The sequence below is a fragment of the Microtus pennsylvanicus genome, chromosome 3, assembly GCF_037038515.1.
Source record: "Microtus pennsylvanicus isolate mMicPen1 chromosome 3, mMicPen1.hap1, whole genome shotgun sequence".
Lineage (NCBI taxonomy): Eukaryota > Metazoa > Chordata > Mammalia > Rodentia > Cricetidae > Microtus > Microtus pennsylvanicus.
The window spans coordinates 57,472,501-57,486,763 of record NC_134581.1 but is presented as its reverse complement, the minus strand read 5'-3'; the positions used below and the strand labels follow the sequence as shown (position 1 = coordinate 57,486,763).

Below are 14,263 nucleotides of genomic sequence, written 5' to 3'. Positions count from 1 at the left end.
AAGGCCTAAATTCTCACTACTGAAACCTCCCACCCAGCCTATAAACCCTTCAGTCAAGGGAATCAGCTGTTAGCCAAGAGAACCCCACCACCAGATGGCTTACAAACAAACAGGTCTAAAGGAATTCATCTTAGGTAATTGAAACTGATGTCAGAATTTTTTCAGCACATACACTTTAGAAGATTATGGTGAAAACAGAGAAACTTGCTCCCATCAATGAACCAGATCAGTCAGTAGATTTATTTTGTTGTCATTTAAATAAGACACACATAGAGACTTCCTAAACACAGCAAAGACTGGGTGTTTTAGAAAATTCTCTGAAAAGAGACCTAGAAAGTAGGTTCATTCTTTAAACCATGTCTGAGGTGGCTCCCCAAAGCCCGTGAGCATCTTTTCTGTTTTTATTTTGGGTCTCTTGCTGCTGGGCCTTATTTAGAGGTACCCGTGTGAATAGAATACCCGCCTCCCCCCCCACACCCCTCTCTTGCCTGCAGCTCAGACACAGCCTCAAAAACCACACTTTGTCTCATAGCGATGGGGTTTCATTTACGAAAGTCTAACCCGCTACTATCCTCACTCTGCGGCTTCCCGGTGCATGTCATAGAAACACTGCTGCAGATAATCAAGCGTGACCACTGACATGCACAAGATTGAGTTTTAGGGACCATTAAATGAGCTCACCCCCGTGGGAAGTCTCCTGCTCAGGCTGCTCTGCAGGTAATTATTCAGCGACTCCTACCTGTGCTTTTACTTTGTCCCTATATAGTGTTTGAATTCCATACGCTGGTAAGGTCACGCTTCTTTTCCTCAGGAAGAGTCCGGCTACACATGTTGGAGCCAGGACCCACATTATCATGCTAACATACGCAGCTGGCACTTCACCAGGTTCTGACTGGGGAAGAGCTGATTAAAAGCTGCTTTACATGAAAGCCACATCACAAGCTGTGGAAGCAAAACCGGGAGAGAAGAACAAGTTCCGAAACGGAGGACCAAGCCCTCTTTGCATAGCCCTCAGATGCACAAAGGCACCCGATCCATCCGCGCACCGCTCAACTACAAGAACCTGGCAGACCCGTGTCCTGAAAACCCAACAAGCCAGAACACCATCAAGTCAGACTCTGAGAAGTCACTGTAAACCTGGAGTCTGTGTCGCCACACGGTGTGTCCTCCTGAATGCTCACTCGAGTTCGGGATAATTCCTGCCGTTTGCCACCTGCCCTGCAGACTAAACCAGAACTTCAGTGACTCGTGGTGAAGGAGCTGGGGTGGCATCTGCTCACATTTTTAACCAAACCCAAAGGCCCATCCTCTGCAATCGCAAGCTTGGGATCGCACGTGAAACGGCTGCACTTGGCTCCATAGAATAATGAACAGGGAGGGAATTTAAATCTGGCGGAAGGAGATACTGCATCAGTTTAAAATTAGTTAATATGAGAGGAACAAAGATGGGGGGAGGAGATAGGAAGCAAAACAAAACTACACAGTGTGAAATGAACAAGTTCGGTTAGAATGTTCACCAGGATTTGGAAAATCATAATGCCATCTGCTACTCTGGACCTCAGAACATCAGGGATCTCGGGGGCTCAGACGCTTCCATTTCCAGGAGGAAGGAAGACAGCGCCTCCATCCTGGCACCGAGGCCAACACCAAGCTGACCAGTTTGTGGTCTCTTTTCAGGACATTTCACTTCTCACACGGCCATCTCCCCTGGTTTAGGGAAAAGTAACAGCAGGCAGAACCATTACAGCAACTGACCCTGGCAACCAGCGTGGGTTCAGGGTGTGAAGGTCCCATCATGGTGGATTAAATGAGTGCCGTCCTACGGCTGGGTAAGACTTCACAATAGCGCAACACATGTTAAATGGCAGCAGCCAAAAGTGGCCCCACCGGGAAACTGCCCATTCACACGATGCTATTCACAGACCTCCGCTGCCACGAAATTAATTCATTAATAATACATCAGGCTTCGTGGACAATTCAAAGAAACAACACAAAGCTACGTATCCTGTTTGGCCTGAAGATGCAGATCCTCCCTCAACGAATCTGACTTGCTGCAATCAAAATCACAGATATAAATATGTTAGTATTTTGGTTATTGGAAAAGAAAAATCTCCACTGAATTTGTTCAGTGCCACTGGGATTTCATAAAAACACATATTTTCAGCATTAGTTAGTAAAACATGATTTTACATAACTGTGTTTTAAAAATTATTTTTTCTTCCTCCAAGTGACTTTGAACATCTTTCAGACTAACAGGAAAAAAATTTCTTTTATATTCTTTTTCTTGTAACATTTTTAACTCATTTCTTTCTTATTCCTCCCTCCCATGAACTCATAAATATGAATTAAATATAATTATAAGTGAACAGAACATTAACTTTTGGATTACTGCTGTGTTTTTGTAGAATGTTAATGTCATTTCTAAAGAAACAGTTATTGTCAATAGAAGAAAGTAATTACTAACAGAATCTAGCCTTAACCTATTTGCAATCTTCAAACCAGCCAAACTGCATTAATTTAAACACACTGGACTTCTCAAAGGAGGTATTAGGTCTCCAAAGACTGCCTCACATAAAGGATGAATATCGGGTTTCAGGCTTCCAGTGCGATATATTTCATCACCGCGAGGCATGGGCCCCGCTAATACAGGGCTGGAGGCTGGGACCATTGTGGGCCTCCAGGTGCGTGGCTCTCCCAGTTTCTGAGGCCTCCACCATCAGTCCACAGGAGCTGCAAACAGCAGAGATAAACCTCATCTCACAGTTTCCCATTTGCCAGGGAGGGGTGGGTGCTGATATGGTCAGAAGCATTGCCTGCCCCGGCTGAGCGAGGCTGAGCAAGGGCTCAGGCCAGGGATCTGCTTTGCTTTGGAACACATATGGCCATGTGCTGTGGGAGGTGCCAGGACCTTTCGCGGGAGGCCGGCAGGGAAGGCGGACACCATTCTTTTCCCTCCTTGCTTGTTTCAGAACCCAGGACAAAACAACAGGATGCTGTTCCCCCTGCAGTCAGCTAACACTACTTCCTGCACTTTCGGAATCTGGAGGGGTACTTTTGGGTGGTCATTCTTCCCAGAACCGTCTTAGTTACCCTGATCAGGAATGATCCATTCTGCAGAGAATGACTTTGTTTCCCTTTTTCTTCCTTCCCCTTTCCTCTCCCTCCTGCCCCAAAGACAGCAGAAATTTAAGAGCCAAGCCTTTGGCATTAACACTGAATTATGTCCGAGCCACAGACTACAGTATTTAATCTTAAAGACCTGAAATCATCATATAGATGACAAACAAAACTGAATTGCCTCTCTTGCTCTTTCCTTTTTGAGATGGAGTCCCATGTAGCGTAAATAGCAGGAGATAAATGGCCTTGAAATCACTTTGCAGCTGAGGATGACCTTGGTCTCCAGGGTCGACAGGAGTACATGTGTACACATGACATGTGTACATGTGTGTATGTACATGGCTTTATGTGCACCATGTATCCACATAAACCAGGGGACACAATCTCATAGAAGGGAGTTGTGGGTGGTTTTTAAGCCACCTAATGGGGGTGCTGGGAACTGAGCTGGGTCCTCTGCAAGAGCAGTTAGCACCCTTGACCACAGAACCATCTCTCCAGCACCAATAGTCAAGGTTTTACAAATCATAATCCATGGATCTCTTGTACCCAGATGCTGTGGAGTGAGGGGCAGAGAGCTAAGTCACCCAACAGTTCATCTCAGAGTAGCTTCACGGTCTTGTTAACTAGGGTGGGTTTCTGAGTAACATAAAAGTGGGATTTAAAGGAATATGAAAACTAACTCTTAAAAAACTGTGTGTGTGTGCTGCTGCTGCTGCTGAGGACCAAACCCAGTACCTCATGCTTGATGCATTCTACCATTGAGCTAATCCCTAACCCATGAAAATTAACTCTTGAGCCAACGGAAATATACAATGCCATTTGTGTATGTTTTTAAAGAGTATGATTTTCAAAAAAAAATCAAAAATACAGTGGTGGCACAAGCTATAAATCCCATCATTCTGGAGGCAGAGGCAGAGAGATTATGACTTTGAGGCTAGCCTGGACTACTCAGTGGGTTCCAGGACAGCCTGAGATACACAGAGAGGCTACAGTGCCTTACCACTGTAAGGGATGAATCTGCCAGGGATGGCTAGAACCGAAACATCAGAATGTAACTGTTACTAAGAATATGGAGAAAAGGGACCTCTCGGACATCATGGGAATGTAAAGCACAGTCACTGTGCACGAGTGGAAGTTCTTCAGTGAATGAGGAACAGGAAGGACCCCACAGCAGCCAGCAATACCACTTCTAGGTTACATATCCAGATGGGCAGTTCTTTATCTCGAAGAGAGACCAGCATTCCACCTTAGCACTGTCCACAACAGCCAGACACAGAAACAAACTAATGTCACCCAGTAAATGAATAAGAAAGCAACACACACACAGAGATAGAAATAGAGAAAGAGATAGATAGATAGAGAGAGAATATTATTTGGCCTTTAAGAAAGGGAAACTTTGCTAGGTAGTGGTGGCGCACGCCTTTAATCCCAGCGCTCGGGAGGCAGAGGCAGGCAGATCTCTGTGAGTTCGAGGCCAGCCTGGTCTATAAGAGCTAGTTCCAGGACAGGCTCCAAAGCTACAGCAGGGAAACCCTGTCTCAAAAACAAAAACAGAAAACAAAAAAGAAAGGAAAGAAGGAAGGGAGGGAGAAAGGAAGGGAGGGAAAGAAGGAAGTAGGAGAAACTATCACAGTAACAAGAGTGGCTGACCTAGAGCCACCCACCGCGATGTGAAGCACTGGATAGAGGCAAATACTGTATGACATGACCTCTACATGAAATCAAAAACGTGGAACTCAGAGCAGCTAACAGTAAGAGTGGTTACGAGGGTGCGCAGTGGGGGAAGGATTAATGGGCACACATTTACAGTTGTAAATTAAATAAATTCTGAAGACCTATTCAGTAGCATGGCTACCAAGTTATTATTATTAAAGAATTCTATACTTCATATGGCTAAGAGGAGCTCTCAAGGGGTCTGACAGAGACAGGGACAGCCCCCCCCCCATATGTGAGTAGCTATGGGAGATGATATATACAGTAGCTTGGTTGGGCCAACTGCTTCAGCATCTATCTATCTATCTATCTATCTATCTATCTATCTATCTATCTATCTATCTACCTATCTATCTATCTACTATCTATCTATCATCTATCTATCTATCTACTATCTACTATCTATCTCTACATCTATCTATCTACTATCTATCTATCTATCTATCTCTATATCTATCTATCTATCTATCTATCTATCTATCTATCTATCTATCTATCTATATCAGGGGTCACACTGTATCCCCTAAATGCACTTTCTATTTAAAGTAATATCCCAACAAGGCTGAAAATCCACAACTTTACACAAGACATTACACAAGACAGAACTGTATTCAAAACCATGGGCCCCTCACCTTCTGTAGCTTCTTTTCTTTGAAATGAGAAATCAGTGTAAGTACCACCCACTCCCAAACCCAGAGTGCGGCTTCAAACATGTCCCTTCACATAAATTAAAGTTTATGTGCCCACAGCTGGGCACAGTGGCACGCACCTGCAATCCTGGCACTTGAGAGGCTAAGGCAGGACTCACTTGAACCCACAAGTTCGAGACCAGCTTGGGGACAAGTGCAAGATGTCATTTCAAAGATAAATAAACAAATAATTTTTCTAGCAATGCTTATACAAAACAGAATGTGAGTTGCCTTCTCTTTCCTTCTACTAAGGCCCATTCCATCTGCATACGAAAGGCCTCAGCCTGCAAATGGGGGTGGGCTGGGGGGCGCTGACCACAGACATCCTTACAGAGAAACTTGCTTCTCTTTTCCCTTTGGCCTTAGAACACTGAAATACAACTCACAAAAATAAAGTTTAGTTTTAAAGTACGCAACTCATGTCCCAAACACTTCCTTCACCCTAAGAAGTAGTTGTAACAGCCCCCACCCCCGACTACTCGACCTTCCATGGGTTCCTCTACTGTAGACCCTGCATGTACTGAGATTTCACACAACACGCAGCTTCTCAAGTGCAGTCTCTTTCATTTTAGATACATCTACACTACAGCTTTCCTAGCTCCACATTCCCATTTGTGGCTGAACACTATTCCAATGTTTGTATGCCGATATTTTTCCCTTTCCGGCTGATAGACTTTTGTGCTGTTTCTGCTTTTTGGCTGTTGAGAATAAACTTATGCATGTGCATACATGTATTCTTACGTGGCACATGTACATACTTCTCTGTGGTCATACCTAAGGAGTGAATTGTTGGGTTACACATTAACTCTATGTCCCAGCTTCTGACAAACATTTCATAGCAACCGTGTCCCTTTCAAGGCCTACAAGCTCCTCAGGAGGGTTTCTCCCTCTTTCCAGCCTGGCCAACACCGGCTCTTACTGGTGTCATAGCAATCACGGGCATTCTGGGAGCAACGTGAATTCTGATTTGCTGGTACCTGGGTGCATGAGTCTGCTTACTGGCCATTTGCAGGACTTTGATATAATGCTGTTCAAACCCTTGTTCATTTGTCTTTTCTCTGCTAGTGAGTTATAGGAATCTTACATTTCTGGATACTTGACCTTTATCAAATACATATATTTAAAAATTTTGTTCCCTAAACCTCCCAAGTGTTCAGGATAGTTTTAAACATATGATCCTCTTGAGGGCAGAACTTCCTTCTCTTGCATACTGAGAACCAGCAGTTTTTGTAGCAGAAACACTTTGTTTTGCCACGGGTTGGTCTTGCCATTGTTGCCTCTGGCTGCCGGCTCCACGCTAGGTCCTGCCTTGTGACACTGCCACTCTACCTTGCTTGCTGCAATTTTGCTGTGAGTTTTGAAATAAACCAACTTTGTTTTTCTCCCCGACTATTTTGGCTGCTCTGAAGATTTTTAAATTTTGAAGTATGAATGTGTCCATCTGTGGTGGGGCACTGTCCACGTAGGCCAGAGCATTTGTCACCTCAAGTTGGGACTGTATGCGATTGTGAGTCACTTGCTGCGGGTGCTGGAAACTGAACTCTGGTCCTCTATAAGAGCAGCAAATACCCTTAAATGCAGACCCATCTCTCCAGTCCCATATTTTGGCTACTCTTAAGTCTTAGTATATGGCATATGAATTTTAGAATTGGCTTATTTATTTCTGGATAAAAATGTGCCACTGGCATTTTGACAGGAATTACGCTGACTTTGCAGACCAACTGAGATAGTATCACCTTGTGTTTTGAAGTTAATTAGCTAATCTGTTTATTTAGTGTGTGTGCATATGTGTGCTCTTGCCAGGGTTTGGATATGGAAGTCAGGGGAAAACTTGTGGGGGACTCAGTTTTCTTCTTCCACCGTGGGGGTCCCAGGGATCAAACTCAGGTGGTCAGGCTTGGTGACAAATGTGTTAACCTGCTGTGCCATCTCCCCAGCCCAACGTCACCTTCTTAACAAAAGTGAGTTTTTACTACCTAGAATATATTTTCCATTAGCTATGGTTTCAGTTTCTTTCAATATTCTATAGTTTCTTTTGTTAACTTGTTTGTTTTCTGCAACCACAACATGAACTGCTTTGTATAGTCCATTCTGTGTATGGAGACTGCAGAAACACAAACGCTGCCTGTGCACTCTCACTGTGTCCTGTCGTTTTGCCGAACCCGTTACCCGGGATTCTTCCGTGGCTTTTCTAGGTTTACTGAATGCTTTAGTGTAAAAGGGTGTGTCAGATTTTCTGAAGGGTCCCCTACTTCTGTCTATTGAAGTAATTATGTGTTTTTTTCCCTTACTAAATGAAAATGGCATATAATTGATTTTCAAATCAGAGAAACCTTGTATTCCTGGGATAAACCTCACTTAGTTCTAATATTTTTCCATTTTGATTTTTACAGCTGTGATAAAACACTGACCAAAAGCAACTTGGAGAAGGAAGGGTTTATTTCAGCTTACATTCCCAGTCATCATCCGGTGAAGCCGAGGTAGGAACTCCAGGCCAAAGCTTGAAGCAGAAACTACGCAGGGGACTGCTTACTGGCTTGCTTACAGTCAGCTACACTTCCTCCATAGCTTACCACCCTAGGAACAGTGCTACCCCCACATCAATCAGCAAATGCTCTACAGACAAGCATACCTACAGACTGTGATGGAGGCAACTCTTCAACCGAGGCTCCTTCTCCATCTCAAACTTGAGTACTTCATACCGTTTGGTAGAATAAAGGTTTTCAGAGTATTTATTTGCTTATTTATTTTTGAGACAGGATCTCCTTATGCTGATAAATTAGCTGGCAACAAAATTAACTAGGACTGATATATGATTCCCTCCAACTATTGCTGAGTTTGGGGTGTAAAATCCTGCTGGCGTTTTCATGAAAGTTTTGGTATAGATAAGGAATAGTGGTCTGCAGTGTTTCTATTTATTTATCTGTGTGTATGTATGGACACAAATGTGCCACAGCACACGCACAGTAAGGTCAGGGGGCAACTTTTCAATGTGTGGGTCCAAAGGGTCAAACTCCACTATCAGCCTTAGCAGCAAGCACCTTTACCCACCAAGCCAGCCTGCTGGCCCTAGTTTTCCTTCTTGTCAAGTCTTTGGGCTCAGGTATCAGAGTAGTACTGACTTCACAGGAACAACGAGAACAGTGGTTCTCTCACTCCCACTTTGGGAGTCTAAGAAGGAGAGTTGTTAATTCTTCTTTACACACTTGGTAAAATTCACCCAGCAATGATGCTGAGCTGACTTTTATGGCAAGTTTTTATTTATTTAAATTTTTTTGGTTATAGGCCTACTCTGTACTGCAATTTGGGCTTCTAGGAATTTGTGTATTTCATACAGGTGATTCAGTTTTTCAGGGTATTTGCTCCATTCATTCATTCATTCATTTTTGAGGCATGCTCTTCGGTGTATTCTAGGTTGTATGCCTCAAACTTGTGGCAATCTTCCTGCCTAAGCTTCCAAACCCTGGTATCCCAGGCTTACACTCCTGAGAGCCTAGCTGGAGGTGCTAACTCAGGGCTTGTATACCCTTGACTGAAGACCATGCATGCAGCTTCAGGAGAAACACACATGGAACACTCTCTTAGCTAGCCTTACATCCAGGTTATGTATTCCTGATTTTAGCAGTTGGGAGTTCTCCTTCTGTCTCTATCAGTCTAGCAGAAACCTGACATTTTGTTGGCCTTCCAAAGAACCAATGGCTTTGTTGGTTTTTCTTCTCTGTATCATTTACTTCTGCTATAATCTTTGCTATTTCTCCTTCCTACTAACTTGGGTTCAGTCTGTTCACTCTCTCTTTCTTAGGGTGGAACCCGAGCCTACTGATCTGAGATTGCCTCTCTGCACTGCTCACTGCCTTCTGTGAGCTTTTGCCATTGTCCTGGAAGTTTGCTAGAGGCCCCTTTGGTTTTTGCACTGAACGGATTATTTTCACATATTTGTGATTTGTGAGTACTTCTGCTTCCTACCCATCCTGAGCTCTTTGGCTCCCTGGTCAGTTGTCAGGTTTCTGGAACATAGTCAATGTCCTTTATCAAAGCCCTGCTCCTATGATCATCCTCCTTAGTAGCCTTAATAGAGAAGACTCCCAAGACCAGAACCTTCTCCTTTGTATGTGAATGGGGAGAAGAGTCAGCATTCTCAAAACCACTCAGCACCTAACCCAGGTCACCTGTCTATCCACACTCCCAGTCCTAGACTGTGAGGAAGTACTGAGAGTTTGCTCATTTACAAACTCGTACTTCTAAGAGACCAACACATGGCCATTACTTCTGAGCAGGTATAAAATGTCACTTCAATGAATTCACTTTTTATGCGTAAAATGAATAAACAGAAGTATAAATCAGGGATTTGTTTAATGGCTCTTTTGAGCACTCGCAGATGCTAGGCAAGAATTTATTTTTAGTTATAATATACCTGAAATGTATGTATATGCTTAGAATACTATCCCATTTTTCTGGTTGTCATATTTTAGACAACATGAACATTCTGGAATACATCTGTGATCTCAAAAAATAATTTATAAGGTAGTTTCGGGTCTTTCTGCCCAACATTTACGTTTTCTTCCTGTTTTTAATCTAGGCAACTCCATTTATCTTTAAGCCCGAGTTTAAATGCAGTGCCCCCTCACCCACCCCAGCCGGGACTCTGTAGTAGTCACCCTACCCGGAACCGTTCTATTTGCTCTGTGCACATGTCTTGCCCAAGGCTATGGCCCATGTGGGCTCGACAGACTTCCGGGCAGGGTTCCCTTCAGACTTCCCAGTTCTCAGCCCCTCCATCCACTGCAGCTCCACTAGCTGGTCTGAGAGAGCTTCAGCTATGACGGTGCAGACATCGGGGGTATCTTCACCTGTGACAACTCCTATCTAGCCAGCCCTTTAGTCCCAGCAGCCTAGGAACCGGGGTGGGAGAGTCTCTAGTGTTAAAGTGTGAGTGTTGGCCCTGGCCAGGAGACCTACCCTGGCTCACTGACTTGGGTAGAAGCCCAGGATTGTGGCCTTGCCTAGAAGCCCATTCTTTCTAAATTACGGCTGTCCTGAGTGTTTGCAACTCAGGCTAGTACCTGGCAACTGACGACTGTGTGCTAACTGGATGCAGGTCCATCCATTTCACTATATCAGAGGGGCCTTAGCTTCTGCCTTCCTCTTCAGATAAGGCTGCTGAATCTTATGAGTATTGCCTGGGGATCTGACTTCATTTGATACATTTTTATTTTGCTAGGGTCACTACTGGTAATGCCAATACTAAAGATAGATGTAGAACTACTTGGACAGCACCTGAGTGAGGTCCCAGACAAGAATAGTGACCACGAGAAGAGAGGCAACATCCCGGGAGAACACCGGAGGAGCAGTCATCGAGGGGCTTTGGAGCCTGGAGGCACATGGCACTCCGATTTCAAGAGGCCCAGGAACACCACTGAATGTCGAGGCTAAACACATATCACATTCTTTGCCAGCACACAGTCAGCTCTGGGACTGTCCCAGCCCTAGAGGACACTGATATACCCACGCTGAGTTCAGCATCACATTCCAAACACAGGCTGGAGTCTTGGGGAAGATGGTAAGGGACATTCACTACACTGTCGGCAGGCTGTCAAAATACACATTTCTTTTAAAAATACAAATTTCCCACAGATAGCAGAGGCGGCATTAACATTGCTATTATCTAGACAATGGAGCCTTTTACTCCCGAGGGTACCAGGTACTCAGGGCACCAGGTACAGATCATCAGACATCATTTCTGATGAGAGGCCGTCAGGTACCTGGAGTACTAAGAGGTTCTCTTGTGATTTACAGCCTCAGCTAGTTGGGCCCAAGCCACCCGTAGCAGATTGGATTGCCCAGATTTCTGATGGGAGCTCAGTACTCAGTCTGCCTTGGCCACCCTTCCAGTTGCTGATCTGTGGTCCAAGTTCTACCTTTGTGATAGTTATGCTCCTGTTTAGTTTTGGTGTTTTTTGCTGGACATCTGACGGCTAACATTGGCTCTGCCCACAGTTCCATCCTTGACTCTCAGACTAGCTCTAACATTCACTTCTGGTCACTATAGACTAACTGGCTTCTGTCCACCTAGGTATTGATTAATCACTGTCCGATCTCTGCTATGCTATTGTCAAGGTTAAGCTGAAGTCAGTAACATAATATGGCACACTAGGATTTGTTAGTGGTATGTTGGATATGACTCTGAACGGGCCTGAATTACGATTTCTCAGCAGGTAGTATAAATGATGTGTATTCCCGGGGGTCTGTGTGGGGGATGTGCACATGAATACTGGTTCCCAAGGCCAGGGGCATGGGCTCCCCTGAAGCTGAAGTGACAGGCAGTTATGAGCCACCTAAACTGAACGTGAGTCCTCTCCAAGACTAATACATAATTTTAGTCAGCAAACCGTCTCTGACTTTTCTGTAACAGGAAATAGCACACACTAGCATCAAGTCCTCAAACCCAAGGAGTTAAATATATCAATTCCTGACTGGTTATATTCACTCACAGAAGTTCTGAAAGTCAGAAGCAAATGAATTTGGAAGAGAGCTCACAGCCTTGTGGGACAGAAATGAACAGAATCTGTCTACACTGGACACGCGTGCACAGTAGCCAAGAGCTAGTGCATCGGAAGCATGAGCAGTAAGAAGTCCAACAACCTGCGCCCAGGACTCTGCTTGGTTTTTGTGTTTGAGACTGGGTCTCACTACAATAATAGCCCAGACTGGTCTCAAGCTCACAGTCCTCCTATCTCAGGTTCCGGAGTGCCGGGATGTAGGCATGTGCCTAGTTTGGCACTTTTCTTAGCTATTCTGACGCAGTTAGTCTTTGGATCACTATCTGAGGAACACCCAGCACACAGTGACAACTGACACACAGGGACAGTGAACACAAAGCACGACCCATGCTTTCTCTGACACCTTGATGCATAAGGCAGCTCATCTGGCTGGTCCCTTCCTAATGACATTATCTGATCTGAGATCTGAGAGCCTCACTCTTGCTGCTGTTGGTGTAGAACGTCACCTCACTTTTAAGATCAACCTGGTTTAGTGAAGACAGTGTCAGCTTCCCAAGTTTCTAGAAAGAAGGTATTTTAACAGGGTTTTGGGGTAAGCGGGAATACTAAATTCTGTTTTTCTTTTGTCTGAGGGAGACAGGCTTTAAAGAAGGGCATGAAATTGAAGCAAGTGTTATGCTATCTTTTCAAGTTTCATTATTTTACCAAATTAAACAAGTAAAATATTTTAAATGTATAACAACCATCATGTCTTTAAATAAGGAATAGCACCATCTATTTGATCCATAAGATCTTCATATTAGCTCCCTGGCAACACATGTATCATTGATGAGGAAGACACGTACCTGGATGCCCACGTACTTTTGATGCTGGGAGCCAGGCAAACCAAGAGCAGTGGAGCCCAGGAAATGATGCAGGCTGCGTATCTGACTGGCTAGGCCAAGTTTCCCTGGGCACCTCCTCAAGCAAAACTGGAGGGGGATCTCAGGAAAATGGCTTAATTAGGAGGATTCTGATGGGACAGGATGCTTTTGGAAACTAAGATGACAGAGATATTGATGAGCTATTAGGTCCAGGAGGCCTGTCTGATATTTGAGATAATGGAGTCTTCATTTGTTTCAGGATGATGCCTTCATTTTCGCACCAACATGGTTTATGGCTTGCAGGGGATATGTGGACTGGCGGATGCAGACATTAAGGATCTGGGAGCCTCCCTCTCACTGCTGCTGTGATGTGTGTGTTTATTCTTTTCCTAGGAGGATCTTTATTTTTTTCTCCCAAATCTCATAACTGGTTATGCAGATGTTTAATTGAGAAGAATAGCTATGAAATTACTGTTTGTTCGTTTGTTTTTCCTTTCAAACTTTCCTATCTGGACCACTTATTGTCTCTCTTCTCTATTGACAAATGTTCTAAACATTATAAAATTAAAGTTTTAAACACTAAACTTTTCTAGGAGGCTAGGGGTTTTTAGAAGGTTACCGTGTCTCAACTGAGAGCCTGCTGTGCAATAAGAAGGCTGACATCAAGAGGAGCTGAGAGTCAGATAAAGTAGAATCAGTTAGCTGAGTGAGGCGGATGAGTTCCATGGAGGCAGAGGGACCGAGGATGTCCATGGGAAGGATGCTCAAACAAGAGAACTTAGGAAGAAAGAAGGTTTCTCACTGGAATACTAGAAGACTCAAGAAGTTAGGGGCAGGTACTCCAGAAAATGCCTCATGAGGTAATTAAAGCTCAACTATTGACCAGAGCTTTGAACAAATCCTTCCCCCATTTTAATCAGGTTTCCTTTGATGGATCAAAGCAGAGAGGTGTATTTTATCCAGGCTGTGTCACTACTCACTCAACTCTGACCCTTCTCTATGGAATGCCTTTCAATGTCTCTAGGAAGCAGTGATACCACTTTAATTTCCAGCTCCATCCCCATCTGGCCAGGAAGAGGATCAATTAATATTATCATGTTTTGTCTTCGGGGCCTCTGACATCCCCGAGGGCCAGCCTGTGGGACAGCCTGGGCGGGGAGAGAGCAGGATTCAGGACAAGGCAGTCGTGTCCCCAGCTCAGAGAATACCACATAACTTGCTTCGAGGATGTTGGGCATTGTGCTTCATTAGGAAACAAAATATAAGCTTTCCACACCATTAGGGATGACTTTAGGAGTGGAAAGCACATAAGACGATGCCTCACCTCATCAACAATGCACTGCAGAAGCTGGAGAGGCTGCAATGGGAAGAAGAGAGGAAA

At 44.3% G+C, this 14,263-nt stretch overlaps 1 protein-coding gene across 4 annotated transcripts in view; it reads right to left on the bottom strand.

Annotated features, from left to right (window-relative positions):
- The window catches only part of Map2k5 (mitogen-activated protein kinase kinase 5), a 224,972-nt gene that overhangs the window by 39,617 nt on the left and 171,092 nt on the right, over positions 1-14,263 (bottom strand). For all 4 annotated transcript variants that reach the window (XM_075965562.1, XM_075965563.1, XM_075965564.1 and 1 more), the window contains one exon: positions 14,207-14,239. In XM_075965562.1, coding sequence (XP_075821677.1) covers positions 14,207-14,239 — 33 coding nt within the window. The remainder of the gene's footprint in view (positions 1-14,206; positions 14,240-14,263) is intronic.